The sequence below is a fragment of the Carcharhinus amblyrhynchos genome, chromosome 4 (assembly GCF_965287045.1).
Source record: "Carcharhinus amblyrhynchos chromosome 4, sCarAmb.v2.hapA, whole genome shotgun sequence".
In the NCBI taxonomy this organism is placed as follows: Eukaryota; Metazoa; Chordata; class Chondrichthyes; order Carcharhiniformes; family Carcharhinidae; genus Carcharhinus; species Carcharhinus amblyrhynchos.
In genome coordinates, this window is record NC_137327.1 from 17,737,840 (window position 1) to 17,751,287 (window position 13,448).

General features: G+C 43.4%; 1 protein-coding gene across 1 annotated transcript in view; it reads right to left on the reverse strand.

The window, feature by feature from the left end:
* The window catches only part of cdh13 (cadherin 13, H-cadherin (heart)), a 971,374-nt gene that overhangs the window by 620,149 nt on the left and 337,777 nt on the right, over positions 1-13,448 (reverse strand). Inside the window, exon 4 of the mRNA XM_080186753.1 lies at positions 3,440-3,553. Within this exon, the coding sequence (XP_080042879.1) occupies positions 3,440-3,553 (114 nt within the window). The remainder of the gene's footprint in view (positions 1-3,439; positions 3,554-13,448) is intronic.

A 13,448-nucleotide genomic window follows, 5' to 3' on the forward strand; every position in this document is an offset into this window, starting at 1 on the left:
ATTTAACTGAGGTGCTTAAAAGAATAAAAGAATTTGATGAAGATAAAAGGAGGTGAGGTGCAGACTAGTTGTGCTCTAACCAGGTGACAGAGCAGGCTCAGAGGACTGAATAATCTACCTCTATTGCCTGATTTTCAATCTCCTCAAAGCCAACACTTCAGCTTAAATAAAAACAAAAAAAAGTTGGACAGCAGCTGTGGAGAGAGAGTCGAGCCAAGTCAGGATGATCCTTCGTCAGAGCTGAAGGCAAGGAAAATAGGACAAGATTTACACTGTGAGGGTCGGAGGGGGGTTTTAATAGATAGAAAGACATAGACAAAAAGACAAAGGGAAAGTTAATGTTAATGATAAAGACTGGGAATAGTGCTAATAGCATCCATTAATGGATCGGAATGTGTCCTTTCCTCATATCACCATATAAATCTTGTCCTATTTTCCTTGACCTCAGCTCTGATGAAAGGTCATTCAGACTTAGAATGTTAGCTCCATTCTCTCCTCAGATGCTGTCAGACCTGCTGAGATTTTCCAGCATTTTCCATTTTTGTTTCAGATTCCAGCATCCACAGTACTTTGCTTTTAGTTTAGCTAAAATGTTTCTTTCTTATCTCTCCTTTGTTGGTTCAATGCGCATACACTTCTGTGAAGAGCTCTGGAAAGTTATTCTGCACTAAAGGTGCTATGTAAATGCAAGGTGTTATTAATTAGTTTGTAACCTAGCTCTGTTCCAGTACGTACTGAAGTATGTCTTTGATGATGCATCTCTTTCTTCTAAAATCACACACCATCTGCTATGTAAATAAAATGCTGAATTAAGGAAATGGATAAATTCACTTCAGCAGCAGCAGTGTTTTGTCTGTAAATGCCAGCTTTATGCAAAACATGCACCAAGATCACAAAAAGACTGAATAATAGCCTGAGCAATGAATGAGAGAGAGATTGCACTGCAAACTGAATGCTTGGTGGAGAAAGTCTTGGAAGGATAAGCTTACAATTTTGCTGGAAGCAGCACCAACAGAAAATATTCCCCACTCATGAGTAACCAACTCAGTGTTTCTGAATTAAATAACATAGCTGGGCAAATGGAAACAAATTTATAACCAATGCAATAAGATATTCCACCAATGGGGCTAGCCATAGAACATAGCATGAACATTTGTGAGGCTGCATTATATTATGTTGGGTAGATATAAACCTTTCACAATGGACAGTAAACTTGGCATTGTGGATAATACACCCATTACTTCCTGCCTCATTTTCTTTTCTGTTGACTTTGACTGGGTGGCTGTATTACAGGCAACCAGTCCTCCACACCAAGCTTACTGCCTGCTGCTGAGAACACAAATATATGATGCAATACTGGTAATCACAGGGTATGTTTCTTCTGCAACTGTCACAAAAACAATCAACCTGAACATGTTTTTCATCAGCACTATTTGAATTTTCACAATTACTTCCTAACTATTTCCTAACTATTTGAAAATGATTCCTCGTGGTCGTTGTAGCCTTAGGAGAAATGGAGAGGGCAGTTGAAGTTTATCTTAGCTTCATCCTTTTCTTGGGCACAAAGTCTGAGACAGTATAGAATTTCAACAAAAATGACTTTATTCAACATGTATGAGGGAGGGTAGAACTCATGACTGTAACTACAGCTTGCTTCCGAGCTACTCCATTGAGCATTGTCTCTTACAGATTCATATACCCCTTTCTTTACATTATAAAGTGTTACATTTACAACAGGTCATCATATTGTTACTTTTAATTGATTACAGTTCTGTTTTTGATTACGTTATATGGTTTCATTGTCTTGTGTTCTTTAGCTTTTAATCATTTTCTGGACATCTTCTGTACCTGTTCACAATACCAAAACATTGTGTTGTTAAACTAATTTTGACTGGGTGTTCATTGTCCCATCTCCCGGATGCTAGATTAGTTTTGAAAGATACAATTGTTCCTCTAGACTTTTTGGAGTCTTGATAAGTGATATCAATTCTTTTTTGGTTGCTGTAACTTTGGAACAATCCCACCTAGGGTGTGACTGTTTTAGTGTCACCTGAGATGTAGATATTTGTACTTTATCCTGTCTGTCTGCAGTGAGTGGGGATACTATAGTGCTATCCATTTAACCCTTTCCATACATTTCTCTCCTGCTGAGCCCACACTCCCTGGATTTGCCCTACTACACAAAGTAAGACCCACAACCTGCCAATATTTGTCACTGAAAACATGTGACCAAAACACACAGGAAATATATTAGGTTTCTGCCTGAAACAAATGCCAGACTCTGACCTGATACTCATTTCAGAAATTTTTGCTGAACTGGATCACGCCTGACCACTGTCCACCTTCTTGTTCTCCTCCCCTTCTGGGGTTTACTATAGGACCAGCACTAACATCCATGGAACCAACTTTCATCTGAACCAAGCATTGTCTCTTAAGAACATACAAATAGAATGAGAGAAGACTAAGTAGACAAGAGTAGACCATCCAGTCCCTTGAGCCTGCTTCATCATTCATTGCGATCATGGCTAATCTGTCTCGCTTTCATTTTATTGCGTGTTCCCCATATCCCTAATCCCAACTGATAAAAAATCTAAGTTTTAAATATATTGAGTGACGGTGCATCCGCATCCCTCTCCAACAAAGAAATCCAAAGATTCTGAAAGAAGAAATTTCTCATCTCAGTCCCAAATCATTATCCCCTTTATTCAGAAAAGTACACATCACAACAGTTAAACTGACCATTTACTTTCAAGACAGCACGAGGTGCCTCTCTACACTTGCCATTACAGGTTACTATTTACAATATACAGCTGTATTACATGTTATTACACTGGTTCTTGTAGTGAGGGTGGAGGTTTGGTTTACACAATTTCTAGTCCTTCTGTGATGGGAGGTTCTTAGACAGTGACCTTGCCTTATTAAATCATTGCCTTGGCTGCCTCAGCGTGTCCATCAGTACGCAGTGCTGGACATTCGGAATATGCCAGTCTGCAACGATCGATCACAAAATGATCAGCCCCTTCTCCTAAGACTGTGCTCCCATGTTCAGATTCCTGGCAAGGAGAAGCAATCCCTCAGTGTCTATCCCGCCAAACCTTTCAAAGTTTTACATTCTCATTCCCAGTCTCTCGTTATTCTAAATTTCAGAGGATATAGGTCCAATTGGACTAATGCTCCCAGCATCTCCTTCACACCCTAGAGACGCAAGAGGATCAAGTTGCTGCGGCCATTTTGTTTGTCAGCTTCGATGTGGCAGTCCTTGGGTGCTCACATTCAAAATTTATATAACTTCTACCCTCATAAATTCAAATTAGTGATACAGTCACGTTCGATATAAACTCAATCTGCTTAAAGTGAATTGGGCTACCGGTTCACTGAGCAGATGGATAATTATGAATGCAAATCAGCAAAATAAAAAACCAATTGCCATAACTCTTACCCGTCCAATGATTTTTGGGAACGGCCCTCTTTGATTCTCAGGGAACGATATGGGAGGAGCTATCAATGATCGCTTCCTTCTGTGAAGAGAGATGTTTCCAATCTTCAGAGTCTCCTTCAGATAGAAAAGAGAAACATAACTTTAAAAAAAATTATATACATCCATATGTCAAAGATTTGTAATGCAGAATCCATGACTAGAAATATTGCCAATCAGCTACCTATGAAGTGTGGTGGTATTGTTGGAATCGTAGATGTGCAACTGTAAACTATCCACATCAGACAATAAGAAACTTGAGAGAAAAAGTGGGGATGAAACAGCCAACATTGTGGAATGCAACACATTAACTCAAGTTCCAGCATGCTTTTTGCTAATTCAATTCATCATTACACTGATTTTAACAGTTAAGCATGTGCACAGAGTCTGTAAATAGCAGGATACGCTGCCAAGTTTAGCAATGAATTATATGGGTTATTTAACGAGTGCTAAAGGCTCATAATTCAGCAGTGACTGGGTATTAAATTAATTAGGCCTTTCATTTCAGCGAATTAATTCCTAATACACAAGTAACTCAGACATCTGGTGCTGGCAAAGTGCAGTAATCTCCAAGCCCATTGTCGCAGCCCAGCGATAACTAGTTAGTCACAAACTTACAAATTATTAACAAGTAAAACTGCATTAAAAATTGAGGATAAAGCTATTAAGATTTTGGGGGAAAAGTGTTGAAGATATTTCTTTGTACAAGATCTGAAGAGAATATAAACATTAAATTTACTTACACTTTTCTTTCAGTTGCAATGTCAGTGGATAAAACAATCTGTAAACATATTGCAGAAGGGAGGGGTGGGGCATTCTCCCAGCAGCACAATTGGCCGGGAGCTGGCAACCAACACCGCTGGAGTGAAGGGATCCCTGGAGGCACCCCAGAGGGTAAGGGGGATTGCTCCCTGGGCATTGCCAACTTGGCCCCCTGGCACTGTCCTAGGGGCAAAGCTCAGGGGGGCACCTTGATGCTGCTCACCAGGCATTGGATAGTGCCAAGGGGATAGGGCGGAGGGGAGAGATTGGTGCAAGTGGGCAGTCCTGCTGTTACTCTGCACTGGGGATCAGTGCCAAAGGGGGCTGATCGGGCTGGCCATTGGGTTGGCAAGGGGAAGTGGGGGGGAACATCAGGAGATGCCCGGGAGGCCAGTGATCGGTGGATGGGGATGTCGAACAGCCAGCGATGGAGGGTTGCTGTGCAGGCCAGCGACTGGGAGGCTGGCAGTGCAGGGCTACGGCACACGTGCCAATCTCCACTATAAGTTAAAGATTTTGATCATGCATCCCTCAATCTTCTTTTTAAACAACAAGTTTTTAAAACCCACCCTTGACATTGCTTAAACATCACTGACACAGGAACAGAAAGCAGGTCACTCATCAACTGTACTGAGAAGTCAAGATCCCTTTCCAAATGTAAAAGCCTTACACCATACTTGCCTTTTTTCCTCGCAGATGCTGAATGATCTACAAGTCTAATGCTAATATTATCCGTTCTTGTTTTAGGCGTCCATAGAATCCCTACAGTCAGGCGGCACGGTGACACAGTAGTTAGCACTGCTGCCTCACAGCGCCAGGAATAGGAGGTCGATTCCCAGCTTGGGTCACCATCTGTGCAGAGTCTGCATGTTCTCCCCGTGTCTGTGTGGGTTTCCCCGGGCGCTCTGGACTCCTCCCACAGTCCAAAAGACGTGCTGGTTAGGTGCATCAGCCATGCTAAATTCTCCCTCAGTGTACTCGAATAGGTGCTTGAGTGTGGCGACTAGGAGATTTTGACACTAACTTCATTGCAGTGTTAATGTAAGCCTACTTGTGACACTAATAAATAAACTTTAAAAACAGTGAAGAAGGAGGCCATTTGGCCCATTAATCTAAACTGACTCACCAAAGGAGCATTCACCCAGTCTATCCTTGTAACCCTGTGCATTTAGCATAACTAATCCATCTAACCTGCACAGCTTTGGACTTTGGGAGGAAACCAGAGCACCCGGAGGAAGCCCATGCAGACATGGGAAGAATGTGCAGACTCCACACAGTCACCTAAAGCCAGAATTGAATCCGGGAACCTGGCACTGCGAGGCAGCAATGTTGGCCACTCTTGCCTCTACATTCATTTTTTCGTACTATCATTCCCCTTGACCTCTCTACGTTTATTAGTTCTCTCATACCCCTTGACTCATTCAACAATTGTTGTTGCTGCTTCACAGTTTTTGCAAACACTTCCTCTCCAGAGCAAATGAAATCAATTTCATCTTTGCAAAAATTGTTCCACCTGTTAAATGAATCATTTTATCCAGGAATGAAACATCTTTTGTGTCGAAAATGAATGCAGCAATAATAACAGATCCCTATATAAAAGGAACATTAAATGGGCTTCCACTCGCACACTGCATTCTATGCCCTTCGGACATCCCAAAATCAATAATGTATTTTGAGGTGTAGGCACTGCTGTGACGCAGGAAAACACTGTCAGCAATCTGTGTGCAGCAACATCAGCAATGAGTTACATCACAAGACTTGTTTTTGTGATGATAACAAAGGAATTAACTGTGAATATGGCATCGAAAGGCCTCAAAATGCCTGTTACATCCTTCTGACTGGGCGAAGGGCACAGTTCAATCATTTTGAACTAAGACTGGAACATAAAGGCCCCGTTTACTGTGGGTTCGAATCCCATCATGGCCACAAAATCTTTGCAAGCGGGCTGGAGCAGGCATTTGACCCGGCGAGATTTCAGTGTGCGATCTTCCCTGCTGGCGACATGATCAGGTTTGCATCCAGAAAGGGGGTCAACATGATTTGCATGATTTTAAATACATTAATATTATTAAACGGTTTTACTCTATAGCGCTCGGCTATGTTCAATCTTCTCTCCCCGCACACACCCCACGTCGACACGAAACACTACTGGTTGTCGAAAATGAAATTGGTCATGATGACCATGCCAAATGGGGTGGAGGTCAGTATAGCCCCTGGGTGATGAGGGACATGACCAGGCAGCGCCCTGACACTGTCTCCTGGCACCCTGGAGTGCTAGGTTGGCAGTGCCAAGGGGCAGGTACTCTGGGGAGCCAAATTGGGGGACTTCCAGTTGTGTGTTTGTGGGGGGAGATAGTGATGGTTGATTGGGGGGGGAAGTGTGAGTTGTGCATGCATTGGGGTTGGGGGGGGAGAGCTGGGCACTTTGAGGAGGGAGAATCAGGGCAGTGCCAGTGAAGGATAATGGGGTTGATGCCAGTGAATGGGGGGGGGGGGGGGGGGGGGGTGGGGGGAGGGGTGAGATCAGAAAACCCTGTGTACTGGGAGAGAGGGATGCACAGATCTTTGAGTGGGGCGGGGGGGGTGGGAAGAGAAGAGTTGCCCTTCTACGAGAGACAGCTGGCAGTGCTCTCCTTGACCGCAAGGGCTCCCAATATCAGTGGGGGGAACCGATAGTTTAACTCTGAGATCAGGGTTAGGCCCTGCCCCTCCAGGCTGGCTCTGAGATCCTTGCCTGCACTTTGAAATTGCAGAATGCTGTTTAATCAGGCAAGTAAAGTAAAGCCAGTGAGTTTTTCACAGCTTTTCTCACCTGACCCAGCACTCTGCACAGTTTTTTGGAAAATTCCACCCCACGCAAGTTGGAAAAGCAGTGCGTAGCCCGCTGGCTCCACTGCCAGCTTTGCCTGCCTTTTTTTGACACTCAGCTAAACAAGAGGCAGGAGGCAAGTTCCACAATATCACACTGGCAGGGTAGGTTCATTCAGAGCCCAGGCACCAACAACTTTGGCCTTCAAGCAGTCAGGGCCCCCAACTTACAAGGGGCCTGAGAAAAAAATTAAACAGGGTTCTTCCCCACTTTCAGGGACCACTGTCAGGGTGCTGCCCAGATATACCCCTCTTCCTCCCTTCCCCACGGACTGTACTCAACTGTGTGCCCTTGGCGAGGTCTCTTCACGAAGTCCCCATTGTCAGAACCCGTCCTAAACCCCGCTGACATGACGTGATGTCAGTGAGGGTGAATCCTAGTGTGGGGAGATGATATTGCGTTTTTTTTAATTTATTAGTGTCACAAGCAGGCTTACATTGACACTGCAATGAAGTTACTGTGAAAATCCCCTGTGAAAGTCGCCCCATTCTGGTGCCTGTTTAGATACGCTGAGGGAGCATTCAGGCTGATGGCTAACCAACACATCTTTCAGACTGTGAGAGGAAATCATTTGGAGGAAACCCACGCAGACACTGGGAGGATGTGCAGACTTCTCACAGACAGTGGCCCAAGCTGGGAATTGAAACCTGGTTGCTGGCGCTGTGAGGCAGCAGTGCTAACCACTGTGCCAGCCACCATACTGTCCTTAATGTCTGGTAATATGGTTTCTAATCTCAGATGACAGGAATTTACAAACTTCTGATTATTTAAGAGTTGAACTACCTTTGTTGTTGGTGAATAGAACAATGCTTTCAATGATGAGTTGGCTTATTATTCATGTGTCCACTAACGCAAGTGATGTGAATCTCTGAAGTGAAAAATAATGCAGCTGTAAATACATGTTAAAATTGCACTAATATGTTTATTTCAGTCCTTCTATGTGTAGTTGCTATGCCATTATGTTGTTAACCATGTGAAACATTATCATAGAGGACAGTAGTTTCAGGGTGCAAAATAATATATGCAATTATTTGTTAGGTGTAGTTAATGATATGTTATTAGAGGTTTTACATTGCAATTAGAACCTTTTACTTCAGTGTTAATTTTGCTTCTGTGTTTGTGCCATTGTAAGGGAGAGGTTTTTAAAATTAGTGCAAATTTGCTGCAAAAAAAAAAATCAGGGACAAAACAGGGCTTATAATAGAACACGTTTTGCTAACAGGAATTGTTTCTTTAAGATGCATTCATGCACACAGCTTACTGTGCACCAGGAAGAGTTAAATTTGTGGCATCACAAAAGAACATTATTGAAAAATGTGGTCATCTCAGCTTTCTATAAAGATTCCGGGCTGGATTTTCCTGCCGCGCTCGCCCCAAGACTGGAAAATCCCGCCCAAGATCAACAAACTTTGCACGGTCCTGTCCTGCCCACTATGATTCCAGTGGTGGATGGGATGGGGAAGTTCCATCCTGAGTGTTGCCAGTAAAACCTAGACTGCAATTGTTGGTTTCCTGTCAATTAATATTCTTGAATGGAATTGTCACGCTGGAAAACAATGACAGATATTTCTGTTGACGTCTGTAAAAAGATTAATAAAGTGTATAAGATTAATAAAAGAAAATCCAGAGGTTGTTTTTAAAAAAAGTGATTGAACTTGAGTGAGTGCAGAAGAAAGGACCTTCAAATTTATATGATTTCCCTGAGATGTCTCTAAGCCCAGAGTTAATATTGCTCGAAAACATCGGTTATTAAAATATACCCATTCCATTTTCCATCTTTGCTCAAGTACTCCTCGGTTCAAGTATATTCAGATCTACACCAAATGTATGTTTATATACAGTAACTCGCATCTTCCAATCTTGAGCTCACACCTCTAATTGCTTTAGAATCTTTTTAGGGTTATTAATCTCCTTACACAGGTTGTAGGAGCGGGAAGCACTCTTGGTCAGCCACACTTGCTGCAAGAGTGGGCTCCTCAAGCTCTAAGCCTCTGGTGACAGGCTAGCGACCTGTTCCAGGGTAAAATTCACTCTGGGAACAAAGTTTGTCTTGTGCACGAGTAGGTGCAGGAAGTGAAATAACAATAACAATCTTGCTACTTGTAATAAGGGCAGATAGCTGGCTGCTATTGGCAAATCTTGGAACAGTACAGGAAGTACCATTTGCATTACAAGGAACAGGAAGAACAAATTCCACTTGCAAAACTCGATTTGGAATTCCATCGGGCAATTCCACTTTGGGCAGAGCTTTTTAAAATTTATCCCAACTTCCTCCTTTCTTTTGCTAAGTTGGTTTTCAATCCAATTAGTTCTTCAAGAAGAGCTTTATGAAAAACTGATTGCCAGTAACCGAAGCCAGATTGGAAAGGGACAGTGAGCCATATGGAACGTTAAAAAATAAATAATAATTGAGTAACGTGGTAAGAAAATTAGCAGAATTCACTGTACCAAAAGTGTGAGGCCACAGTTTTAAACTGACATCTCATTCAAATTTTAACTTGAGATAAAAATCAAAATGTTTACTTATTAATGTCACAAGTAAGCTTAAATAACACTGCAATGAATTTACTACACTCCGGCACCTATTCGGGTACACTGAGGGAGAATTCACCCAACCAGGACATCTTTCAGACTGTGAGAGAAAACTGGAGCTCTGGAGGAAACCCACGCAGAAACAGGGAGAACATGCAGACTCCGCACAGTCAGTAACCCAAGCTGATAAATGAACCTGGGTCCCTGGCACTGTGCCTCAGCAGTGCTAACCACTATGCCATCACTGTACTGAGATGGATGGGAAACTGTCCGGACCTCAGTAAGGTGAGGAGCAGGCAATCTTCATATCTGGGCTTCATCTACATGTCGCTCATCATTTGCGCACATGAAACTGATGGAAAGTCAAAGCTGGGTGATGGGCAAAAAAGTGCCATTGCTGGGAGCACACTCAATTATAAAGAGTTTTAGGAGGAGCTTGCGATCAGTGGTGGGGTGTTGGCGAAGGGGGGTGGGGGGAAGGTAGGGAGGTGGTGGTGGGTATGTGGGACAGGGGAAACTTACAATATAGTTTTAGCCTCATTCAAAGAATCATAGCATCATAGAATCTCCGGTACAGAAGGAGGCTTCCAGCCCATTGAGCCTGCACTGACAACAATCCCACAAAGGTCTCGTCCCTGTCTCCGTAACCCCACATATCCAACCCCCCAACTCCTCCCGACACCAAGGGGCAACTTATCATGGCCAATCTAACCTGCACATGTTCGCCTGGTTGGAACCCACCCAGAGGAATGAGGAATAAGGAATAAAATTGCCCCCCACAACTTAATGAATGGGGCCCAGAGAAGCACTCCTGGCTTTCCTAACCCATCAAGGGAAGGAAAATAAATGACTTAAAAACCCACCTCTCTGAGTCGGGAGGCAATGGCGGCACAGTGGTTAGCACTGCTGCCTCAGAGCGCCAGGGACTCAGGTTCGATTCCCAGCTTGGGTCACTGCCTGTGTGGAGTCTGCACGTTCTCCCCGTGTCTGCGTGGGTTTCCTCCCACAGTCTGACAGACGTGTTGGTTAAGTGCGTTGACCTGAACAGGTGCCGTAGTGTGGCGACTACTAGAATTTCACAGCAACTTCATTGCAATGTTAATGTCAGCCTGACTTGTGACGAATAAACAAACTTCATACTTTGTGCTATCCGTCCCCTTCCTCCCACTTCCCCATAGCAGGGGGACTGCAGCAGCTCCCCTGTTCAGATACTCATTAAAATAGCTGACGGGCCCCAAAAGCTGTCATCAGAGCCTGTCTTGAATAATTAAAGGACCGCACCAAGGATTCGTGCAGGATCTCTCATAGTTGACAGAACGGACCTTTGGCAGGGACCGAGATAGCGACAATTAAGCTTCCAAGATGATTTGAATTGCTGAGTCACTTGGTTCATGCCCGTATTATTTGCAACAGAAATTAGGACGATGGTCATGTTTGCTTGCTGTGACAGGGAGCTGGCCCTTAGCTATCCAAGAATGAGCGTGACAGATAAAAATTCACACAAATTGCTCCTTTCACTCGCCAGTAATGCTGAGTGCTTTGGTCGCTCCATATTAAACAGTCTCAACGTTGAAATCTGCCAAAACCACCATGTGCCGCTTGGGTTTCTCCACCGTTGTGAAAAAATTTGAAAGCTTCGTTGACTGACAGTTTTGAAATGCAACGTTATAATATCCAATGGAGCAGCCATTTTTTGTGTGTTCAAATGAGATTTACTGTTAGCTCAGCTGGTGTAATTATTTGGCTCTGCTGATGTGTGTTAATCCTATGAGACAGGAGGTACTTAGTGTCAAAATCATAATTTGTTTTTAGTCACTGAGGGTATTAAGGCACTAGTGTACTTTAATTTGGTGTTATTGATGGCAGATTTGCTAATACTGTTATTTTACAGCTAACAAATAAATTACAGAGAATGTGCAGTGACATTTCTGTTGCTCCACCATGGCATCAGTGGGATTTTATTTTCATCGAATTATTACTTGCCTCTTGCCTTTGCAAACACTCATTGTATCCACTTTAATATACATGTACATGGGGCAGCTTTGGAGATGCCTCTGACAAACTACTGCAGTTCTTTCAGTGAACTGTAGATTAAGTAATGCCTCTGATTTGAAATTTATCATGCTTGGTTCGCTGATAGAGGCTTACAAGATGATGAGTGGCGTAGACAGAGTGGATCATCAGATGCTCTTTTCTAGAGTAGAAAAATCAAGTACTAGGGGACATAAGTTTAAGGTGCATGGGGAAAAGTTTAGAGGGGGATGTGCGAGGCAAGTCTTTTTACACAGAGGGTGGTGAATGTTGGAATGTACTGTCTGGGAAGGTGGTGGGAGCAGGTATGATAGCATGTATGATTTAAAGGGCAACTAGACAAATACATGAATAGGATGGGAATGGAAGGATACAGACTAGCTAAATGCATACGGTTTTAGTTTAGGCAGGCATCATGATTGGCACAGGCTTGGAGGGCCAAAAGGGCCTGTTCCTGTGCTGTACCTTCCTTTGCTCTTATAATTCCCTTCATGGATTCACTCCTAAATCTGGAATATCCTTCAGCCCTGCAAGCCTCTGTGAGATCCATGCTCCACCAATTGCGGCCCCTTGACCATTCCCAAATTTAACTTGAGGTTTTATAAAGCCACATTTGGAGTATCGTGAGCAATTTTGGACCCATATCTAAGGAAGGATATGCTGGCCCTGGAGAGGGTCCAGAGGAGATTCATGAGAATGATCCTGGAAACGGAAAGCTTGACGTATGAGGAACGTTTGAGAACTCTGGGTCTGTACTCAATGGGGTTTAGAAGCATGAGGGGGAACCTCATCCAAACTTGCAGAATATTGAGAGGCCTGGATAAAGTGGACATGGGGGAGATGTTTCCATTAGTAGGAGAGACTAGGATCCGAGGGCACACCCTCAGAGTAAAGGGACCAAGAAGGAGGAATTTCTTCAGCCAGAGGGTGGTGAATCTATGGGATTCGTTGCCACAGAAGGCTGTGAAGGCCAGATCATTGAGTGTATTTAAGACAGAGACAAGTACATTCTTGAGCGGTAAAGGGATCAAATGGGGAAAAGGTAGGAGAATGGAGTTGAGAAACTTATCAGCCATGATTGAAAGGCAGAGCAAACTTGATCGACTGAATGACCTAAAGTTGTTTCTGTATGCTTTGGTCATATGGTCTAATCTGTTTCTCACTGTTGGAAATGCCTTCAACTGCAAAGATCCACCAACTTCGAGATATGGAGGGAGGAAACAAAACCAGTTGGACAACAGCATCGTTGAACAACTCAAGAAAGTAAAGAACTCACACACCTGAAATGGTAGGTGGCATAGTGCCAATGACAGCATGAATAGATCAAGCCTACTGTGACATTAATAAATAAACTTAATTGCTATGGATTTCATTCAATTTTAATCAACCCGAAGTAGACCATGAACATAAATTATTTTAGTAGCTAATATTCCTGTGCCCACAGATGTTGCCAGACCTGTTGAGTTTTCCTAGAATTCTCTGCTTTTATTTCAGACTTCTAGTGTCTGATGTATTTTGCTTTTAGTTTATGGATAGAATAGATTTTTCAAAGAACCCTACTGTGCAAAAGGAGGCCATTCAGCCCATCGAGTCTGCACCGACCACAATCCCACCCAGATCCTATTCCCATAACCCCACATATTTACCCTGCTAATCCCCCTGACATTAGGGTCAATTTGGCATGACCAATCAACCTAACTCACACATCTTTGGGCTGTGGGAGGAAACCACAGCACCCATGCAGACATGGGGAGAATGTGCAGAGTCCACACAGACAGT